The sequence below is a fragment of the Thamnophis sirtalis genome, unplaced genomic scaffold (assembly GCF_051295495.1).
Source record: "Thamnophis sirtalis isolate CommonGarterSnake01/CBP01778 unplaced genomic scaffold, rThaSir2_p1.2 scaffold_6, whole genome shotgun sequence".
NCBI classification, from domain to species: Eukaryota; Metazoa; Chordata; class Lepidosauria; order Squamata; family Natricidae; genus Thamnophis; species Thamnophis sirtalis.
Window position 1 is genome coordinate 41,400,411 of NW_028261386.1, and position 24,226 is coordinate 41,424,636.

General features: G+C 36.5%; 1 protein-coding gene across 1 annotated transcript in view; it reads left to right on the forward strand.

The window, feature by feature from the left end:
- The window catches only part of LRPPRC (leucine rich pentatricopeptide repeat containing), a 90,363-nt gene that overhangs the window by 29,484 nt on the left and 36,653 nt on the right, over positions 1 to 24,226 (forward strand). The window contains exons 16-22 of the mRNA XM_087717708.1: positions 792 to 840; positions 1,901 to 2,007; positions 2,222 to 2,299; positions 3,286 to 3,396; positions 4,610 to 4,740; positions 8,037 to 8,122; positions 9,515 to 9,722. Coding sequence (XP_087573834.1) covers positions 792 to 840; positions 1,901 to 2,007; positions 2,222 to 2,299; positions 3,286 to 3,396; positions 4,610 to 4,740; positions 8,037 to 8,122; positions 9,515 to 9,722 — 770 coding nt within the window. The remainder of the gene's footprint in view (positions 1 to 791; positions 841 to 1,900; positions 2,008 to 2,221; positions 2,300 to 3,285; positions 3,397 to 4,609; positions 4,741 to 8,036; positions 8,123 to 9,514; positions 9,723 to 24,226) is intronic.

Here is a 24,226-nt window from a genome sequence, read left to right on the forward strand (position 1 = left end):
TTGCCAACATGGCTGTCTATCAGTGTAATAGTTCTTGTTAATTATGTATAAAGAGATGAGCAGTGAGAAGAACGTTTCTCATTTATTAGATTTATGCAGAAAAGCTAAAGCAATTTCAATATTTTAACCACTGGAAATAAACAGTATATAAGGCAAGTAGTCAGTAAAGGCAAGTAAAATAACTTGAAATCTCTTTTTTGGTCAGAGTTGCCCAAATATGTGGATTTTAATGGAGGTGGAAAATCTTGTTCCCTTGATAGTAGGAAGGGTAATCAAGTTTAAGAGGAAAAAAACAGCTGACCAAATAACCGTTACTTAGATCCTTTGGTTACCATCAGCCATCAGGTTTTAAGGAATAGTTCTTTTGTTTCACTCCCTCCAATTCTATTTAACTGTTACATCAAGTATACTATGCTATTCCTAAATTAAATACTTAACTGAAATAGAGTCTGTTATGCGCAGTGCAAATTCCTGTTAAAATTAATTTGTAATTAATGATAACAAACTACATAGATCCCAAATTTTCAACCTGTAAACAATAGTGTCTGATTGCTTCAAGAATTTTTTTTCTTTATGATCACTCATGATGGTAAAACGAACGAATCTTTCGTTGTGCAATGTTTAAAAAATATTAAAAGCTTTTGTTTTAAATAAATAAATAAATTGCTGTGATGTGGCACAGAATAGTGCTAGTAGAGAGCTGCTTTGTTATTTGTAGAATTCAATTTCAGTTACTATTTGCCCTTGCTTGCTTTTCTTGACTGCAATGTGCGATTATTCTGTCTTACCAGATAACAGAACTGTTGTATATGGAGGAACAGAAGGCTGAACAAGAAACTGGTAGAGTTTCAATTTCTATGATTGTAACTTATCCACAAATCCGTTCTTCTGGGTAATGATAGGTTTGAGGGATTACAACCGTAAACATTGATTATTTCTTTTTGAAAGTGAAATTTGAAAACATGTTGGGTAAAAACTTTACCCAGATGATCACAGTATATTTTGTGGAATCCATGAGATGTTATTAGTGTTTTCGTTTTTAATGAAAAATGTACTTGAGATGCTTATATAGTAAGTAAAATGAACAGATTACAGGGATAATGTAATCAAGCATTTACAGATGGAGGTAAGATTCTTTTTTAGAAGGGCATTAATACAAATATTTTAAGAAGCTATAAATTTAATAGCTTTTTGTAATGTTTTAATAACAAAAGTTACATTGTGATAAAATATTTTCAATAATAAGAAAATACAGTATACATCACTATGTAGTTTCTTTGTTGGAACCTCATTGATTCTTCCTGATGCTTTAGTGTCAAAATTAATACTTTTAACCTACACGGCATATTTTGTTAAACTTAAATTTCATTGGCTATAAGCAGCTCCCCATATGATTATTGGAGCTGATGATTAAATATCATTTAATATTCTTTATGGTGTTTACATTCATTCATCAGTTTCAGAAAAACCCTGGAAATAATAAGAAAGACATGGGGCTGTGCCTATGAAGCTTTAAAAAGCTCTATTTCTTTTTGAATAAATGACAAAATATTTATGGCAACTGTTTTGGGGTGGTGGGCAGGAAAGTGGGGGAGAGGCCTTGGGCAGTGCTGCTTTTGTCACACAGCCATGGAAAAATAGATTGAAGAAAGATTTTGTTCTGAAAAGCTGTCATTCGGTTTGAAAATAATTAATATTCCTTTCACTCACCAGTTAGATATGTGCTCCCAAACCACATAATCTCTATGCCTCAGTGATCATTGTTGCCATTTCAGAGCCTCTCATCAGGGTGACATCTCACACCAAAATGATTTCTTATAAATTAATCTTGATAACATGACAGTGTCAGTAATTTTAGTGGAATGCTTTCTCTTGTCTTCCCCCTACCCCCACCTTGCAGAAAATATTGGCCGTTTTCTTTATTCCTTGATTGACAATATGACTGACTCAGAGGTACAGGACAGGGAGGAGCAGTTGAGACAATACTTCCATCAGCTACAGAAGATGGTACTATTTCATTTTTTTGCTACATAATGCCCGTCCTTCCTGACATGTATCTATTAGATTTGAAATTGCAGCTTTTAAGTATAGCCAGACCACTTCTCAATGGCATGCAAGTGTTGGAGATTTAAATTATGTCTGAAATTTGTGTAACAGATTTATTTATTTTTTTTGGTTGTGCTTTTAAAACTCACATGATTCTCTCCACTTCTTCCTACAGAACATGACAATTCTTCCTGCCTACTACAAAGGTATTAGCAAACTGCTGACTGAACACAACGTTCCCAATTTAATTAAGGTCTGTAATGGCAAATGTTATTTTATATATAATTATATAAAACATACAATATATACCAACATATTCATTTCAAGTGTGTAGTAGCCTTAAAACTGAATATGCCTGATGTATAAAATTAGTTTTATTTAATCCTTTTCTGAAATAAGGAAGCATATTTTAGACAGAATACTAAAGTTTTAAGGAGACAAATTAGACAGGGCAACTCTTAAATGTTGATAGCAATCTTAACAGCAAAACAAAACCACACATTCCTTGAGTTTTTAAAAGTATCATAAACGCATTCATGCTTATATTCAAATATGTATCGAGCCATTAATTCTATCTTACAGTGTAATTTTATTGGCTTCTGATGAGCAGATGTTAAGTGTATGTATATAACTATTTAAATAAGTTGGCATTAAATAATTTTGCTACATAACCAGAATACATGGCTTCCAAATTTTATTGTCCCCCCCCCCCCCCCCCAAAAAATGAGTTTTGATCCTAGCAATAGTAAAAATATGCATTAGTTGAGGAATTTCTACCTGGTATTTCTGACTTTTCCATAAATTGATTCGAAACCCTAAATGCTTGGTTGCTATGACTTAATTTCCTTTTAAGGATAGAGCTATTCATTGTTCAGAATTTCATGCCATGTTTATGCCATGCTGATGCAGAAGATGATGGAATATACAAATTAGTTTGTCCTCACTTGCATTGGAATCGCACACAGAGAACAAAGAAGAAGGGGGGACCTGCTCCCAATGGGAGAAGCCTATTTAAGACCAATATGAATCTTAGAGCAGTACATGACTGATACTACTCAACGGCATTGCCCACAACTGAGATAGCAGAAATACATTTTTCAAAAGTAACATTAGGATTTCTTTTGTACCTTACACATAACATCTGCAAAAATAAAAGTATATCAATAAGACACATTGTTGCTTAGATGTGTTTCATTGTAAAACATTATTTGAATATCTTTCTTTTTTTTTTTACCTTAGTCCTTAATTGGTTCACATAATTTTGAGGAGAAACTTGAACAACTTAAAGCTGAAAACAAACCCATTGAAGATATTCTAAAGAACTTTATAATTGCTCTGTGTTCAGAAAAGGTACTTTTCAGATTTGCTTATTGTATTATTAACAAAGTATGATAAGTAAATTAAATACTTCTAACTATGTATAGCACCAAAGGTTTAAATGACACTTTACAGAGTAACCTAAGTAAAATACAAATCCTAGCCACAGGAGACTTCATATAGATCGGTGGGAGACTTAGGGAGAGATTATAAAAGTCATTAAAGCTCAAAATGAACAAATACAATTATATGTGTTTGTTTCTTGTCAAACTCCAAATGCATGTAGGTGATTAAGGAAAAACTAATGTTTCCTGGATTTCAGGTTTACTCCTTGTAAATCTAAAGTATTTTAAAAAATTTGTGGGAAAAACCCCTCAGTGCTGATTTTTAGTTACCTCGTGAATGACATGTTTTGAGATTGTGGAAGTCTGTTAATGGTAATCTGCAAAATGAATGATAGTAACAGCTGTGAAAGGTTTATCATACATGCCAAGTGTCCTTTCAAGCCACAGCTCTGGTCTCTTACAACTAGATTGTCAAGCAACTGATACATGTATAATAATTTGCAAGTCAAATATTGAAAGGTGGTTAATGTGGGAACTGAAATTCCATTATTTTTTTCTTGAAGAAAAGCTTTCTGAGATGCAGAGGCTCTTGTCTTCATGTACAGGCATCCAACTGTAATTCATATTTTTGTATAGGACTTTCTTTTGCTCTGAGTTCTTATACATGGGCTCTGAACTTTGTTTTACATGGCACTGATGCAATGTCTGATTTCATAGTAAATTAAACTATATTTTAATTTTTAAAATATATTAATATATCAGAACTTTCCATTTATATCCTGTTATGCCAGATAATTGGATTCATCTTCTTTTTAATTAACCAACTTAGTATGTTCTCTGCTCATTGATATATTTAAATGATTGTGAAATATTAACTGTAGGTATAAAATGTGAAAATGCTTTGTCATGAAGTACAATGTGATGTAATTAATGATACGCATACTTCAGAAATCAGTGAAAGCATGTATTGCAACACAGGATAAAAGTTTATAATGGACATATTTAAACTATTTACTAATTTATAAAAGATTCATTTGCACATAAATGTAAAGTGTATGAATTGCTAAGAAGCAGTGCTAAGTCTAAGCATATATAAATAAATGTAATTTCCTAGTAGAATATAAAATGTCATGTTGATTTTCTTTTTCTACTTCGTATCTTTTGCTTAATGTTCCTTCTAGAATATGCAGAAAGCTCTTGCAGTAAAAGCAAAATATGAATTCGACATGAATGTTGTGGGCTATGGAGCCTTAATACGCCTTTGCTGTCAAAATGATAATGTAGAGGAAGCAATGAACCTGAAAGAAGAATTGTAAGTACACTGGCACTGAAGGATGTCAGAGACATTTATGCTGATATACAGTCCTTATTGAATTAAGTAGGTTGAATATTATCACCCCCCATACATTTTTAATTAGCTTATCTCACACAAAATATTTTCTGCTGAAATTCAAAATTGATTGTGTAAGCTGTCATGATTACACAATCGCTTTTGTGCCAGCACTTTTGTTAGTGTTTTACGCTCATATTACTCTGTATTATATTTTAATCTATTTCGGATGAGGTTTTAGAATATCTTGTTATCTAGCTTTCGATTCTGATTAGTAATATATCTACAGTATGGATTGCTGCAGTTCTTGTAAGCGGTATTATTTTAAAAGTTATCGTCAGTTAATTATGTTTTTTGTTTTTCAAAAGGCAAAAGCTTGATTATGAAAATTAGCTCCCAGCTAAAATTTGTAATAACTGAATTGACAAGAAGCAAAGTGCTTTTTAGCACTTAATTTTTTTAAAAAATTGTACTCTTGAGATACTTGTTTTAAATTAAAACAAATAAGTATAATTAAAACAGTTTACGATGTTCCCTTGGTTATTTTGGCATTCAAAGATAGTGATTCAGCATATGCAACAGTGGTGGGTTCCGGATCCTGTCGCAACTGGTACGCTGCGACGGGACCGGGCTTCCACCACATGCACGCGCACTGTGCGTGCATTTGTCCCCATTGCCCGCAATGCTCCAGCTGCTTGGCAAATGTCCCAGTTGGGTCAAATACAGGTAAGGATAGCGGGCAGGTGGGGCCTCCAGAGCACCATACCAGAACGGTACCTGATACTCCCAGCAAGCACTGGTACACCCATACCGGAGCGTACCAGGCTTAATCCACCACTGTTATGCAACTTTATTAACAACTCAAAGCTGTTATACATCTGAACTTGCTAAAGTAATTAATTTATTTTAACATATTGGTTTCCGGTCTTGAACCGAAAATGCTTTTTGGTGGGTTACATATACCATATTTTTTGCACTATAAGACACACTGGACCGTAAGATGCACATTAGCTTTAGAGGAGGAAAACAAAAATCTGCCTCTGCCTCCCAGCATCCATCCGGTATTCATCTGGCTAGCGTCCTTACAACAAACAGCCTGGTCAGCTTCAGCACATTATTGCAGCGCAGCACATGGCTTGTGAGGGATCCATTTTGTTGCGCCCACCACTGGTCAACTGAGCTGAGCTGCTGCCGCCACTAGGAAACGCTGAAGCCTTCACTGCTGAGCAGCTGATTGGCAGTTGGATGGGCCTCCCGGAATACCTCCAACCAGCTGTTGTAGGTGCTGGGGATTGCCATCACCACCACCGCCAAATGGCGGCGGTGATTGGCAGCAGCAGTGATCCCCACCGCCTAGAACAGCTGATTGGCAGTATTCCAGGAGGCCAATCCAACCGGCAATCAGCTGCTTGGCAGCAAAGGCTCCAGTGTTCCTTGATGAATCCTATCCCCCCTCCCCCCACTCCAATATTTGCTCTATAAGATGCACAGACATTTTTACCCACTTTGGGGGGGGGTGGAGTGCATCTTGTAATGCAAAAAATACAGTATTCAGTGAAAAAATCCATATCCATATTAATTAAATGACCCCAAAAGTACAAGAATTGGGGAAGGGTGAAGAAAAAAAGTTTGACCTTCAACGGTTAAATAATAGTTCTTCCATTATACCCAGTTACAGATATTCATAGAAGGGGTATGAAATACTGGTGGAATTGTTTGTTGTCTTCCTCTATTGCTGTCTAGTAAATTTTATGTTGCTGACTAACAGCTGAAGAGGAGCCACATGAAGTATTTTTGTATCAAATATTTGTCACTATTTTTATATCAGTATTTCAAGAGAAAGCAAAGTCTCATACACATACAAATATTTCTTGTAATGTTTCTAACACTGACACATCCATCAAATATAGTTGAAATTTGCACATCTCTTTAATCTTCATGGTAAATAGTGCTTTTTCCAGTTTAGATGATCTATAAAATGCATTTGCTCAGTCTGTTCCCCCTTTACAGAATTTGCAAACAAATGAAAGTCCTTACAGAATTACATATTTCATATATACTAACCTATAGTCACAAACAGTATGAGCCCTTGTATTATATTTCCTCATTTGGCAATGATTGTGACTGGGAATTGGATTTATCGTAAAATCTTTATGCCTGAGGAACAGTCCTTTGTTAATGGAATATTATAATAAAGAAATAATAAAATTCATTAGAGTTCTTGGCTTATGTCCAATCCGTTTGGTAACTGTTCAAACTTACAGTGGTGGTGAAAAAAAAATTGTTATACAACCAATCTTGAAGTTCCAGCCATTGCTCATAATATGATCACTATCTGGGTGGGTGCTTGACTTGAAATTATGACATTGCTAGAAGCCATGATCATGTGACTGCAATTTATAAGTGTCCCTACCAGTTTCCCCACAAACAAAGAAAATGGGAAGCCGGCAGGGAAGGTTGCAACTCACTTCAGTAAGTCTTTCCCAGCTTTCCTGTGCTCATTCGATCTTACGCACTGCATTCCACAGTCTTCCTCTGCTCTCATGGTGCTGAAGCACCCCACTTCCCCAGCCTCCCCCAACTAGCATGTGGCCTGCACCAGGCCCCCAATGTTACCCACACACTCTTTACCTGGGATTCATATACCCTCCTGCTTAATGACCTATACTTCCTGGGACTACAACACTGCCTAGGACTGCTGAAATGGTCATCACTAAGCAATTGCAATCATAGGACACCATGTTTTACAACCATATCACTCAGCAATCCCAAAGACATAAGTGTCATTAAATTCAGCATAAGCTTATACTTGGGTCCTAGTGCAATTATAAATATAATGGGCATTTGATGCCCATTTTATGTCAATGGAATCTTAGTTCATATTAGCCTTGATATAGCCCATTAGCAGTGTTGCTTGATAATATACCTCAGATTTGCCTTGTGCATATTTTTACATAAGTCTTACAATTTACAGTGTTTTCTTTCTTTAAAACAGAGATTAAAAACAAAGGCACTGCCCTTTAGTCCTTCCAATACTTGTTTCTTTTTACATTCATGTCTCAAGCCCTCCATTAATGCAGCTGCATTTAATTTGATGTCTTCAAACAAATTTGCTTCTGTCAGTATCTTAATATTTCAGCAATAATATCATTTTATCCAGTTACTGAGACTAGTTTCATTCCATGTTCTATTTCTAGGTGAACGTGCATCAGCTTGAGCATTGAGATTATTGGACAGTATGACATAAGAATTGATTTATTTCTTTTTATATATTTTAGTTGCCGTAAAGATTCATCTGAGGTTCTTGAATTAAGTGCTTATATAGAATTGATTAAGATTTTGGCGAAACATGAAAGACTGGATGGTAAGCAATAGATGCTTTCTTTCAATGTATATTACTGTTATATAATACAGATATCTTTCCACTAGAATAAAAATATTAATGGTATATCATGCCCTACAAAGTGCTTGAACATTTTACATCCAAATTTGCATGTGAATTCAACCAGAGATACTTGGACGATGTAGGCCATTAGTTTTAATGGACTGGCAAGCTTGTCATTTACATTTACACAGCTCAGTGCTTTTTGCATTTCTGCAGCTAGTTTTTATTAGCACTGCTGTTAGGATTGAGTTTGAAGATCATGGCTTATGGCACAAATTGTATATGTGCCTTGACTAATGGCCTTGTTTTTCCTTAAGAAGGTGTGAAGCCTGAGTGTAAAGCCTGTAAACATAACCTCTTTGAAAAGTGTCTAAGCACTCTTGGATTAAAAAAAAGGTTTTTTTAAAAGAAATATAGGATTAGATCTTAAAAGTGAGTGTTACAAGACTTGTAAACTGTAAGTTATTGGCATAGTTAATTAGAAAAAAAATATTCTGACACTGACTAGTGAATTTGAATGTGAGATTCTGTTAGATGATTTATATTAAATTTCTTTACCTAAAAGGGTAAACATTATGTGTATGTATAATATGCACATTGTGTGTGTTTTGTATGTGTTTTAGAGCGATTATCATAAAAGGAGTTGATATTTAGATCAGATACCTATACAATTAAAAGGTGCTATTATGTCAATCTTTCAAAAGCCCCCATAGCATGCTGCAAGATATATTTCAGCAGATGCTTTTATGTAAAGTAGTCAAAACATTTTGCTTGTGCAGTAATTAAGAACATTACAAAAATGGTCTTATTCCATATATGAAAATGTTTGTTTCTGCCTTTCTAATGAAGATTAATGAACCTAATGTTTTAACATGCAGTCTCTTAGAAAGCTTTCATTGGCTCTCCTTGGCTAATTAGTATCGACACAGCAAACAGGCCCTATCGGTATCAGACCATTAGTCTGGCTCTATATACAGTGTAAACACATCTTTATTATTTGGCCTCGTGACAAGCCATCTGCTGAAGAAACAATGGTGTGATTTAGCAGATGTTAGCACCAAACGATAAAAGCATCCATTTAGTAGGATCTTGTTGCTATAGGGCAGACTCTACAGGGTTATGTGGTGCAGAGTGGGCTCACAGTTCCCATCTGTAATTTGTAGTCAAAGTTGCAGCAAAATGATAAAACCATGCTTTGTGGATTCATAATTGTAGTCTCGTTTAGAAATGCAAGTAGTAATTAACTTGAAATTGGCATTATACACAGAATTTACATTCCTGCTGGTTTTTGAAAGGCTGTTTTAATAGCAGTTTGTTTTTTTCTGTATATAAAATTACCTAAGCCTTTTTTTTTGCTATGGTTTATTGTAGATGCTATTAACATTTTAACGGAGATGAAAGAGAAGAATGTCTGTATTAAAGATTCAGCTGTCACACAATGTTACCAAATCCTTAATAATGTAGCCTTCAAAGGTGAAGTTGAAAAGGTGAATCAGCTGCATGAGGCTATGGTAGGCCTGCTGTTACCACAGTCTGCTGCAAAATTGTGTTCTCCCCTCGTTACTGTTCACTTAAAGAGGTAAGTTGGTTGACACCTGCAGTTAACTAAAGAAGCAAAGATACTTACTTTTATGTTTACATTTTACACACAATCTTTACATGCTTTCTTTATACTGCAATTCCGCAAGCCTATACTTAGAGAACCTCATTAAATGCAACAATTAACTGCTGTTATTGTTGTTGTTATGTCATCATGACAATCATGCTTTTTTTGTTTGCCGTATTTCTTTCATTTTGTGAACCTAATAATATCAAAGAAACAAAAGATGTTTCAGATCACTGCATCCTCTAAGAATTATTGATATTCCCACCACCCTATCTCCAAAAGCTAGCACAGTTGGGTTTGGATTTGGGTTAAGCTTACTTCCTGATGACTAACATATATCTCAGGGGTGTCAAACTCGCAGCCCATGGGCCAGATGCATCACATGCTGGACACTCCCACACCTGGTTTAGCGAAGGGGGGGAAGTCACAATACATCATGTGACAATGCCCTGACGATGCAAGTTTGATACCCCTGATATAGCTATTTAGTTTCCTTGGCTTCACTGGCTTTCCATTGCCTTCTTCATGGCTGTTTTTTTCAGTTTCCCAGAGTGATCTATAGCAGCAATCCCCAACCTTTGCGGCTTTTTGGCCCGGCCAAAAAGGAGAGGAATTAGGTTGCGCAAGTGGCAGGTCGGCGCATACAGGAAGCTCAACTTGCTTGAGCATTGGGCTGACATACGAGTGCCCACCAGCCAGCCACATGTGCGAGGGCTGCATGCGCACACCGGCCCAACACTTGTGTGGCCCAATTCCAAATAGGCCATGACCTGGTAGTGACCAATTTGGGGACCCCAGTTTTGCCACATAGCATGGGGCAGAATTGGCCACCTTATTCTTATTTTAGGTAAACAGTGTTTCCTGGGTCTGTAAATAGGATTAGACTAATGGTAGAATTATAAACCATTATAGGGGCATTTTGGAAAGTGAAGTAAAGTTTTCTTTTGAATCACTGCACAAGTTGTTGTGACCCGGCAGCGTTTTGAGGGTAGAGTGCCAACAGTCCGAATGCTTCCCCTGCATTAACTTGTCAAGCACAAAATGCACTTTAATTGCAATGTTCTCCTATCTTCATTTACCAAACAGATCTGCAGAAATTCTTCAGAGTTACTGTTTGGGACAATTATTGGAAGCTGCTCTTATTTGGACATTCCCTCTGTTCCTTCTCAGAGCAGATTTACAGTTCTTGGTGTACCAATAGCTTTCAACAGACACCTTCTCTTGAGTTCATGGCTATGTTCTGCTTTTATCAGTTCAAACAATGGAGTATATTCCATAAATTCTGGAAAGTTACATTGAAATGGTGGGGCATGTAGTGAATCTTTTTTCCCTGTTTCAAGGGCAGTGTATCGTAATTTCGTTTTAATGTGTGCCATTGTGTATACAGTAAAACAACAATAAAAGTTACTCAATTCAATCCAATCCAATTATCTTATCAAGGAAGATCAAAAAGAAAAGAAAACAAAAATTCCCTGTGACCAAGCCTTTTCTAAGCCCAAAATATAAGTGACACTGACAGTTCAGGGACTAACTGTAGAGTAGCATGACAAGCTAAACAATTACAAGAGGATACAGCTTGGAAAGTATCCTAGACAGATAATTTTTTTTTTTGGGTCACACATGCAGGGATGCAGCCATCAGTCACTATTGCATGTCCTGGAGCATAATGATTGCTTTCTATTTGCTTCCTCTCCAGTCTCAAAGACTGGCATCAACATCTGTTCACTTATCCTTTGTGCAATATCAGGATAGTTGATAAACAGCTACAAAGCAGCTCTGGTGGAATATTCCATTTTTAATTTTTACTGTACAAACATGTACTGATTTAAGAGGTTGGCATCAGCAGCAAAGTCAGTGCACTACCGTTATCCTGGGAGACAATATGGAAGTCTGAGAATGATACTTTGGATTTATTTCAATCTAAAACGTCATCTCTGTGTGTATTAACACACTTCATATATGTTAAATCATATTCAATATTTTCTTAATTCCCATTTTTATATGATGCCCTTGCGCTAGAAGCAGTATTGGTCAAGCTGCAATAGTTATTTATTAATCCCTTCAATTTATACAGCTATTCATCATCTCACATGTGTGATTTGGGGCAGCTAGCACATTTAAAAACAAATTAAATAATTAAAACCATAAAATGTATTCACAGGAGGATGCAGTCCATACATTATGAACAGTTAAATCTTTCAAATACAAGGTATTAGTTTGTATACAAGTTTTGTGTTCATTCCTAGTTGCTAATACATCCCTATTTTTCTTGACTCACTGGTCAAGAGTATTTTATGACATGTTGAATGCATTTGTATACTGTTTCTCTTCTCATGTCAACTTTGAGCTTGTTGTTGGTTTAATAATGTTATTTGTTACAAGTATGTCCTGCCTTCCCTCAGAGCATCTTGCCTGGGTTCCCTTTTCATTTTCTCCCCTCAATAGCAACCTGTGAAATAGTTGGAGCCGAGAGACTTAAAGATATTAAATTCTTTTAAACTAGGAACTCCATTCTTCAAAACTGTAGTTTTGATTGTCATACCATTGGGAGCAGGGACGTGCAGTCAGGGGAGGCAGGGCCTCGCCACTGTCGTGATGAAAAGAAAAAAAAATGTGGAAAAACCATCCCCAAGAAAACATAAACTGGGATTTGAAAGAGACAGCTATAACAATAGAAATAGAAAGGGAGGGAAGAAGGAAGGAAAGGAGAGGAGGAAGGAAATAGAGAAGGGAGGGACGAAGAAAGGGAAAGGAGTGGAGGGTGGAAGGGAGAGAAAGAGAAGGAAAGATAGTAGGAAAGGAAGAGGAAGAGTGGAGGAGAGGTAAGGGAATAAGATAGAGGTAAGGAGAGGTGGGTGGAAGGGAGAGAAAGAGAAGGAGAGGAGGAAGAAAGAGAAGGAAAGAGGGTAGGAAGGAGAAGAAAGAGGGTAGGAGTAGGGGAGAGGTAAGGGAAGGAAGAAGGGGAAGGAGAGGAGGAAGGAAGGAAGTAGAGAAGGAAGGGAGGAAGAAAAGAAAGAGAAAACAAGGTGGTATTACAACAGGTGCTAGGGATGGTAAACAAAGCAATCCAAAACTATACCTTATAACCTTTTAAATGGAATAACAATAGTATAAGAATGGCAAAGAAAAAGAATAACTATGTGAATGTATACCTATAATTGTATGTAAGAGAATAAATGACAGTAGGGATATAAAGCACAATATAGGTAAACAATATTTGGTTATAAATAGCTAAGTATAAATAAATATAGAATTGTACATAAAAATGGATAATGAATAAGGAAATTATGAATCCAAGATAGAAATGTATAGAAGGGAAAACACTAACTGCAAAGAAACTGATATGGAACTGCTGTATGATATAGGATGGAACTTATTGTTCCTATGTTGTTTTAAGTCATGTGTCTGTTTCTGTTTATGTGTTTAAAATAAAAATTTATATTAAAAAAAAGAAAAGAAATTAAAAGGAAAAAGGCAGAGGTAGTTGCTGCCAGAGTCACAGTGGATGACTCTACTTAGTGAGAGTGCTTAGCAGGGGGAGGCAACAGAACCATGTGCCTCCTTTAGACTCATTATGATCACTTGAGCAGAGTTAAGCAAGGGTTAAAAGGCAAAAAATTCATGCAAAGGAGGCACGTGGTCCTCTTGCCTCTGGCAGCAGCAGGTCTTGCCTTTTTCTTTTTACATTTTTTACATTTTCATCATGACGGACGAGAGGAGAGTTGAAATCCTCTGTGTGACACAGCTGGAAAAGGTATGTGGGTCGGGAGGGGGGAGGAATTCAAAATTATTGTTATTTAATTTGTAAGTAATTTTTTATTGTGAGTAATGTGTGTGTGTGTGTGTGTTTCTTCACTTCATTCAAACAAACTCAATTTGAGAGAGAGTTTGTTCGAGAAGAGAGGGGCAGCCCGCCAGCAGAAGCGGGTCTTCTACCCGCCTCTGCTGGCGGGCCGGCGCTTTCTTTCTTTTGCCTACTGTGCCCCCCTTCCCTTTCTCCTCTCCTCTCCCCTCCCACCGGGAGCCCCTTCCTGCTCCCCTCTCCCTTTCCATCTCCTCCTCTCTCCTTTCTTCACCGGCTGCCGCCTCGCCCCCCGCCTCCTCCGTTCCCGCTGCTGTGTCTGACAGGCGTCTCGTGTTTATGGTGGACATAAATGCAAGACGCCTGTCGGACACAGCGGTGAGACTGTCCCCACCGCTGCCGCGCTCCGCCGCCTCGCCCCTGCCTCCTCCGTCCCCACCGCTGTGTCCGACAGGCACCTCACGTTTATGGCAGACATAAACAGGAGACGCCTGTCAGATACAGCGGCAAGAACGTCCCCGCTGCTGCTGCGCTCCACAGCCTCCTCCGTCCCTGCCACTGTGTCCGAGAGGCGTCTCGCATTTATTTGAGTATTTGAGTATTTGAAAATTTATTTATAGGCCGCCCTTTTCCCTGGGGGGACTCAGGGCGGCTTACAACTCAAAGGGGGGGGGGATACAGACAATAACACATAAGGACAATACATAATTAAAAATAGAACACAACATTCATACCATTCGGGTGGGGGTGAGTTACATTCTTTAACCCCAGGCCTGACGGGATAGCCAGATTTTAAGGGCTGTGCGGAAGGTCTGGAGGGTGGTGAGGGTGCGAATCTCCACGGGGAGATCGTTCCAAAGGGTCGGAGCTACTACCGAGAAGGCTCTCCTCCGCGTAGTTGCCAGTCGACACTGACTGGCAGATGGAACTCGGAGGAGGCCTAATCTATGTGATCTGATGGGTCGCGAGGAGGTGATTGGCAGGAGGCAGTCTCTCAAGTATCCAGATCCACTACCATGAAGGGCTTTATGGGTGGTAAGTAGCACTTTGAAGCGCACCCGGAGATCAACAGGTAGCCAGCACAGCTTGCAGAGGATAGGTGTTATGTGGGTGTACCGAGGTGCACCCACCATCGCTCGCGCGGCCACATTCTGGACTAGCTGAAGTCGCTGGATGCTCTTCAAGGGCAGCCCCATGTAGAGCACGTTGCAGTATTCCAGCCTAGAGGTCACAAGGGCACGAGTGACTGTTGTGAGAGCCTCCCGGTTCAGTAGGGTCGCAACTGGTGCACCAGGCGAACCTGTGCAAATGCCCCCCTGGTCACAGCTGATAAATGATGGTCAAAGGTCAGCTGTGGGTCCAGGAGGACTCCCAGGTTGCGAACCCTGTCTGAGGGGTGTAATGTTTGACCCCCCCAGCCTGAGAGATGGAACACTAACCAAGTTAGTGGGAGGGAAACACAACAGCCACTCGGTCTTATCCGGGTTGAGCACAAGCTTGTTAGCCCTCATCCAGTCCCTAACAGCTTCAAGGCCCCGGTTCATCACGTCCACCGCTTCATTGAGTTGGCACGGGGCGGACAGATACAGCTGGCGGTATTTATGGCGGTCATAAACACGTGACGCCTGTCAGACACAGCGGCGGGGACGTTGCTTCTCGCCGCTGCCGCACTCTTGCCTCACCAACCGTAATCCTCACCGCATGTCACTGATTGGGAGTATTAGGATGGTTCCGAACCCTAAGTAGTTTTGAATGCTCCAGACATAGGGAATGGTAGTATTAAGAACAAGCCCCTTTTTGCCATTTCAGCTTGACTGTAATATTTATAGGCTTTGCTAAATTTATATGTAACTATTTGTTTGTCCTGAATATTTTGTTCATATGCAGGTGGGATAGAGAATAAGTGAGATGATAACTATTAGTGCTAGTTTTTGCATGTAAATATTCAAAAACCTTTCACAATCTTTTCCCAAGCTTTGGAATCTGATAGCAGTATTTTCACTATGTGTACTGCTGAGTCGGTGGGGAGATGAGATGGTTTTCACTTCTGCAAATGGAGGTTTTTGCATAGAGGGAGGGTAGGATAATGCCCTTTTTAAATGCTCTCAGGTTATCTTAAATTTTTATATGTAAAGTCTAATCATGAAAAAGTCTAATTTTTATATTACTAACAAACAAGTAGAAATTATGACCATATATTTTGTCGGAAGAATTTTATCTTCCTGTGTTTCACTGTGATAAGATCAGATCTACCATATTCTAGAATGCAGTTGGATGTGCCATTGAAAATGTTAGTGTACGGAAAGGCTACTTCATGTACTGCAAAATGTCTTACCTCAATTTGGGAAAAGGCTATAATTTTGTAAGATCTTTTGGAAATTTCATTTATGGATTATTTCCTTATATAATATTTTATAAGCTTTTGGCCTTTTTAATTTTTTAAAAAATCTTTTACAAATGATAGATAACATTTTTATTTAATTTGGCATACTTGACATTGTGAAATTTCTTACTGCTCTTTCCCCCTTTCACTGAATATATTTATAGTATTTTTTCTGAGCTCTTACAAGAATTTTTATCAAAGCTAATAAGCCAATAAGGTTTCTTGGCATTATGATGCTACTTAGGGAATATACAGGTAGCCTCTGACCCATGACCACTGATTCAGTGACTGTTTGAAGTCATAGGAGCGCTGAATGAAGGGACCCAAAATTACTTCCTTTGCAGTGCTCCCACAGCAATGTGATCAGAATTTGGTCACACTCACATATATGACCACAGGGGCACTGCAATTCCCCAATATGTCTCTCTGTGTCTTTTTGGCCTTCTTACATTGTGTGCTCTGCCACCCGAGAGGATCTACCATCTTTGGCTGCTTTATACTCCTCCCCCCTCCTTTTTTTTTCCAGGCACAAATCCAGCTCTGTCCAGGAACTCTTTGCAAAGGGTTGTTTTGATGTGCTGCAGCTCAGGGCCATGCTTTAATCTCTGCACCCCTTCCCCCCAAGTGCAAAGTCGGACCCATCTCAGCTCAAGAGTACAGCACAAAGGGGTGCTTTGGTGCACTGCTACTGCTCTTGTAAAGAGCATCCCCCAGCCATAGTTCAACACAAAGGTGCCCCACCAGCTAGGCTGGTTGTGTGGTAGTAGTGGCAGCAAGAAGATGGCAAATATGAAGTGAGGCACCAGAAAGCAGAATGACAGGGGTTGGAGTACAGGGTGATAAGTGAGCTAGGGTGGCTGCTACTTCCTGGAGAATGGCAAAAAGCCTGGAGCCACAGGCAGGGTCCAAGGCCATGGAAAGGACAGAGATGGAGAAAGTGGGAATAGGCAGGTAGAAGAAGTTGGAGGCACCTTACTTTACTGAGAGAAAGTTGAGAGGGACCATCCTGGAATGTCTAGGATTGGCTAACAACTGGTAAAATTTGCTTAATGGTGGCAAATAGAATTGCTGGAATTGGGGTTGCTAAATGATGCAGTCAAATGACATTTCACTTTACAACCACATTTCTTAGCAACCAAAAGTTTTGTCCCAATTGTGGTTGTAACTCAAAGACTACGTGTAAAGACAATCTGAAGGTAAAATTCTAATTCCCGGATCAATCATGGGAGTGATCCCAACCAGTCAGTGATATTGTGAATAAGATGTCATTGTGATGTTAAATAGCCAGTCAAATTTGGCTACATGACAGTAACACTGAAGGCAAATGAAACCAATTGAGAGAGAAGGCAGTATAAATGCATCAGTGAACTGCTCTATAGACATTGACAAAATAGAATGGGTATATGTGTTTCAGTAGAGAAAATAGTCTTGAAATGACATCACTAATTTCAGTTCAGCTTTTCTTATGGAACATTTTCTACAGCTGTCTCCCAGTCATAGTTAAATTATTTTGGCCAGTCCAGTAAGTTATGTAATAATTTATTTTGAACAATGCCTATAGCTGTTTCTTTTTGAAACAGATTTGAACTGAGAATAAAAAATGATTAATAATCCTGGCCTAAACTTTCTAGTCTTATTTTTAAAGTTATTCCTCCACCCTTCCAAACTATTGATATTCCATACACTGTGGATAAATCTATACATACGCCCCCCCCCCTTATCAGCTTACGTTATATTTATTTCAAATGTCTCCACTATTTATGGATTGTTTTCTTCTCACCAACACAATTAAAAAAAAGTGAACGAAAGGTTTGTCTCTCTTACTCCATTATTGCAATTAAGAATTTTACATCCTTAGTGCCAAAGGACAAAAGTGGTTCATTTGCCCTAGGAGAACAGAACAGTGATAAGATGATTTTTCGTCAAGGATCATTGGGTCGTAATTAAGTTACATTCATTGCTATTACTTTTTGAAGGCTGATTGGTAAATGACAGGCTTCATGCATTTAGTACGGACAGTGTTCGCTGGGGGTTTTTTTCTCCCTCTGTCAGAAAATCCTGTTGAGCCTGATAATGTAAATGTGGCATTTTATTCTGAACAAAAGAGTAGGGAAATGAGCTATCTTGTCTAATCATTCAGTTGTTTAACACTGACTTCCAGTTTAGACTCAATTGGCTGGAAAGCACTTGACATGTGAAGTTAGTGCTGTTCGGAATTCATGTTTGAGTAAATTTTAAAGTAAGTGACAGCTAAATTGTACCTAGGGAAATTACAAAGCCTTCAACACAGTTAATTTTTTGGGGAGGATTAGTTGTAATTGCAACATGAGTCTCCTTGAAGATTCCTCCTTAAAGCTGATGAACAAGGGGGAGGGGGACGTTTAGCTCTTTTAAGAGCCCTGTTCTCTTAACAGAATAATTTTTTAAAGCTGATTGTACCTTCTTGAATTGATTTCCTTCCAGGCTAACTTCTGCTTTAGATTTGCAGAGGGGTTTGTTTTTATCATTCTGTGTGTCCCCCCACAAGTCCTCCCCCCCACCTCTTTCTCCTTCCTTTCTCTCTAGTAATTTCTGGTTTGAGAGCATTCCAATTAGTAAAACCCTTAGGTAAATTGCCACTTCACTAATATGCTATGCAGAACATTAAAACACTCTATTCCAATTAAAATCAATATTTAGCTTCTTATTTTGCTTTTTTTTTAAATCAAGCAAGCTGCTGGGTTTGTACATATATACCGACTATAAAGCTGAAAGTGACAATATTTTTAGTATTAATATTTATTATAAATTAAAACTAGAAGAGAAAAAAGAATTATGCATGTACACAAATAAATTCACAAATAAATGATTTCTATTTTGTACAGATAAGTTTTAATATTGCAATTTTTGAAAATGTTTACAATTAATAAAATGAATTAATTTCATAATTACATTATTTCCTGTTAAGATTCATTCAGGTGAGTTGCAAAATAACATTTGCTTAATCACAAGTTAATTCAATTTTCAATTAAGTGTATGAGTGAGAGATTAATTCCTAATCAAATAGAGCATGGCAGGCTGCATGTTTACCTAGGCAGAAGCCCTATATCATATTGTAGAATAGAGCTCTCAAAAACAGTTATGACACTGTACTGCTGGGATTGAAATATATAAACTGTCAGGTATGCAAGTAACAATGAAACAGCTTTGTTTTAAAAAATGTAGCAGTGTATTTGAATAGCAAAATGTTCCAACTTTTGTATAAACAATATGACGAACAGTTGTAAGATTATGCTCATGGAAAAAAATGTTCAAGTAATTTGATCTATATTAAAATTTCACCATCAGAAAATACAATTATCTACAGTGCTAGGAAGAGCCATGCTCAATCAGATCTAACAATTGGCATTCTCTCTTCAGAAAGGTCAGCCACATATAAGTGGAGATCCGATACTTAAGAAGAACAATAAAAGTTCAGTAATATCCTCCCATTTAAGTTACCTAGCAGTTAGTATAAAAAAGCTGTCACACCTAGTAATGGTTCAAGAAATAAAATTTAGTGAAAATTACAGAAAAATAGAAACTAATAATGAGTGACCTATTGCAACAAGGAAGTTTGTGAAGCCATAAAATAGGCTAAAAGAGGTAAAGTGCCTGGACCAGATGGATTTCCAGCTTCTTTCAGGAATAACTGCTACATTTATTTATTTTTTCCAAAAATGAACTCTTATTTTGTAGAATGAAAGGATATGAGGGAGCTAGATTGAAATATATTAATATAGCGTTACAGTAGTCCTCAGTTAACGACCATAATTGGGATCAATCTCAATTACAGAAGCAGTTAAGTGATGTATCATATGACTGCCTTGTTCAACAACTGCAATTTTTACACTCTGAAGTTGTTAAGCAGTCTCGCAGCTCCAGTCCCACCGTAAAGTGCTTTTGTTTTTACTAAAGAGTCGGTTGATAGATAATAGAAATATATTGAACATTTTGAAATACCTAAAACAGTATAAGAAAAAACAAGCTTCACTGATCTTTCTAAATGCAGGCCTCTGTCAGTTTGAGTTAGACTTTCTTGTTTAAAAGTTTGGAAGATACGGATTTTGGTGAGAATTTTATTAAATGGGCAAAGTCAATTTATACTTTACAGAAGGTAGATAAATGTAAACAGAGAATTGACATACATTTGTAAAATATTCCCTGATGTTATTATTCACATTACCTCTGAAAATATTGAATAAAACCATAAGATAAGACAAAAGAATTGCTAAAGTAAGGATTAAAAAGGAAAAGTATAAATTATGGGCAATATTTAGTGAAAATCTAGACAGTCCTTTGGAAGAAATTGAAATATACATTTAAAAATTAAACAATTTTAGTGTGCTACCTCAATTTCAAATTAATAATAAGAAAATGAAGATGTTAATAAAAACATGGCTGGAAGAGCAAAAAACCTAAAAAATGGTTTTAAGATTGAGAGAAAAGTAAAATATTTGGGTGACTAATATGAATTGTATATCTTTTCAGGACAATTAAGACATGAAATGAAGTTATAAATATGCTAAGATTGGGAAAAGTACAACTGACATTGTTAGATAGAATTTTTATGAATAAAATGATGTTTTTTAAAAAACAGTAGCTATTTTCATAAAATATATATATGTCTCATTTTAACAATGGTGTGTTAGTTGGTATGGCAATATTTTGAGCAGGATTAAACTGTGGAGTCCTTGCTGCTCTCTCAGCCTGGTTGTTTTCTTGTAGCGATTTCAATATTCATTGCTGTCTCAGAAAACAAACCCCACTCCCTGTACTACTGATGAAGGTACCTAGTTGGGTAATGAAATGTCTCAAGAAAATAACCAAGCTGGGAGAGCACCAAGAATTCTAAAGATTAAATAAAAAAAAGTTCCAAGATAGAAAGGGATGAGGAGGACTAGGACTATCTGATTTGAGATTATATTTTGCAACCTGCAGCTTGGTTTGGTTGAATAAGTGAATGCTGCTAAAAAATAAGAGAATCTTAGAACTAGTAAAGCATGACCTAAAGTTTGGATCTCTATAGTACATTAAAGTTAAAGTTGATATAGGTTTTTTAAAAGTTCCAAATTGAGCATATGGAATAGATATAGTTGTACCTAAAATAACTATGGATCTCAGCACAAAAAGAATTTTAAAGAAAAGAAACAGCAGGCTAAAAGAAATGATTAACATATAAAGAGCTCTACATGAGTCTGGAAAATATAGAATGAAATCGAGAGAATTTGACTGTAGAGGGATTTAGTTTTCAGTAATTTTCATATGCAGAATTAAAAGAGATTTAAATTTTAAAATAGATAACAGGATATTTGGAATTGAACAGCACAATATAGAATTTGAAATTGAATTATATAAAATCATGAACGTATAGTTGCTAAAATGTAGTGTAGACTTTGGTGAAATTTGGAAAAATGGGGAAAAAAACCCAAGTTAAAGAGTGTGTGATAAAATAGGCTAAGAATATAGCCTAAGAAATAGGCATATACTATATTGCTTGAACAATGGGAAAATATGTGGCTGAAAGGATTGAAATTTATACTATTATTATTTAAAAGAGGTATTTTATAAAATGATGTACCAGAAAAATTGTTTCGAATGTATTTCAAATTTAAATAAGGGAAAACATGAAGGGTCATTTTATCATGCCAGGTGAACTTGCAAAAAATCCAGAAAATTTTGGGTTCAAATACAATGATACAAAGAGATTTAAAGATGAATATTCAATTCTAACTATAACATTTCTTTTTGGACTAACGGATGGACAGTTAGAAAAGAGTTATAGAAGATTGTATTTCTATATAACCATTGCAAAATTATTATATTCACAAAAATGGAAAGGCTATGAAATACCCACAATGGAGGAATAGATGGAAAATATGACAATTAGCAGATGTGTCAAAATTGACTTGCATAATTAGAAAAGGACAATAGTACATTTATCTCTGATTAATAATGAACCTGTGAGTTATGCACTTGATCTTTAGAAAGGGTAAACTGCAGAAAGAAGGAAGTTGTAACTTTGGAAAAAGGACAAAATATATTTATAAGCACTTTTAAGAATATCGGAAGTCTTTTTTTCTTTTCTTTGTTTCTTTGGGCTCTTTTCACTTGTTACTTTTTTGTTTACTTCCCTTTCTCTTTGAAAATTCATATTTTTTTCTTTTGAAATTTTATTTTATAAAAATTATATATAAAAACACTTAGAAGGGTAGTTGATTTGACAAGTCTGTTTTTGAAAGGTGTTCTTTCAAAAGGCAGTTGCGTAACAGTAGAGCACAACTTTGGTTGAGGCTGTGTTCTTATAGTTCCATTTAATTTTTATGGGGCTTATTAAAAATCTTTGGCTTTGGCTCAGAATGACTCAGTGAGCATACCTCATTGTGAATAACTGATTGCTGCTGCTGTTATTTTTTAAAAGAACCAAATTACCAGTTCTCTCACACTGAGAAGTTTCTGATGTTGCATCAGGTTCTTGTAAGGGTATTTTCTCTGCAGCTCTTGCTTGGGGAAATCTGGATATTGGTGGGTAAGAAAGTGTCTTAGCATGCATACCACTTTAATTCCAGAGATTTCTGCTGTAGGTATGATTAATTTTGTAAATATGTTTGGAGAACTCTCATCTGGCACTCTTGAAACTGAATATTAATATGTCATTCTAATACTCTCCAGATGTTAAGTCAAAATGACAGTTTAGAAATGTAACCTTTATAGGTGCATACATTTCCTTTATTCCCTAACTATTACTTTTAACCCTTTTACCTTTCACTCATTTCTTAGTTTACAAACACAGGGTAGATTTCTTCAGAACTATATATTTGAATCCTATTTACACTACTAATGTATCTGGTTGGTTGGCATTCCAATTATTCATTTATTGATAACTTGTATATAAACAATACTGTGGGAAAGCAGCTGAGATGAATAATGCTCTTTCCAGAGTCACTGTCAGAAGCTGAAATAAATAGACAAAACTTGAAGATACAAATTTGTACCCTAAAGAAAATCATGGGGAAGAGTTTCCAAGCTGTTTCTATGTGTGTTAACTGAACTTTTATCCAGAGCAGAAGAAAACACTGATTATATTAAGCTTTATATCCATGTATGGTAGCTACCATAGCATTTCTTTTGTATGACAGTAATCTAGTTTGTATCATCCTCTTGCAGTTTTGAAATTAACCTGTAATTTAGTCTTCACCCCAAATGACAATAATTCAAATGACTCTGTGGGGTGCCAGAAGATGTTCTGTAAACAGGGCTCAGTAAAAGGGGATAAGGTAAAGATCCAACAAGCCAGGCTATTTACAATTTCATCTGGACTGGAGTAATATCATTATGTTGTCTACACTTGTAATTAATAATGAAATTTGCATCGATCTTTACAAAATTTTAGCAACCTTTTAAAAATAATAATTCATGGGAAGAGTTTAAATGAATAATTTTCTTTCAAAAATTTTGATTCTGAAGTTATGTAATAAGTTTTGTTTCATAAATATAACATACTGAATTTTCAATTTCTCTCAACATTTTCTGTATAATTATCTAATACAACCAATATCAGTAATTAACTGCTAGAAGTTAGTTTTGAAAATGTCTCTAACATATCTATTAATTTTCACTAAAAATTTTAATTAATCTGCCAAATATATGACCACACTATCAACATCACACACTTCTTAACTAATTGAATTCTAAATTAGAACAATGATGTTTTTGTTATGGGCACATACATATTATTAGGATTCATGGTTAATAAGGTAAAATACGTTTGTATATGTCAGCTCATTATATTATGCTCCTTAGTTGAGATTCAGATTCATAGTTACCAACTGAATGTTAATATTTTTGTATGGTAGAACTGGTATGGTAGATTATGTTTCTTTAATGTATTAATTGGTTAAAATGCTTAAATTCTCTTTTTCATTTATAATTTGTAAATGAATGAATAAAATTTGGTTGTAATTAGTTAACTACAGTATATGAATGACCAGAACTGTAAAATAGTGCAGTTCAGTAGATAGAATGAGAAAAAAAGAAAATGTAGTAGATTTGCATTTTAAAAACAACTGTTGTTATGAATTATATTGTGATATTAAAATTGCCGTGTTTTCCCCAAAATAAGATAGGGTCATATTTTCTTTTGACCCACAAAATATGGTTTGGGCCTTATTATTAGGGGAGGGCTTATTGTTTTGGAGATGCCGGGAGGCTGATCCCTTGCAAGCGGGCTTTCGAAGAGCCGGGCACAGCCTCAGGGGTGAAGCAACCATGAGG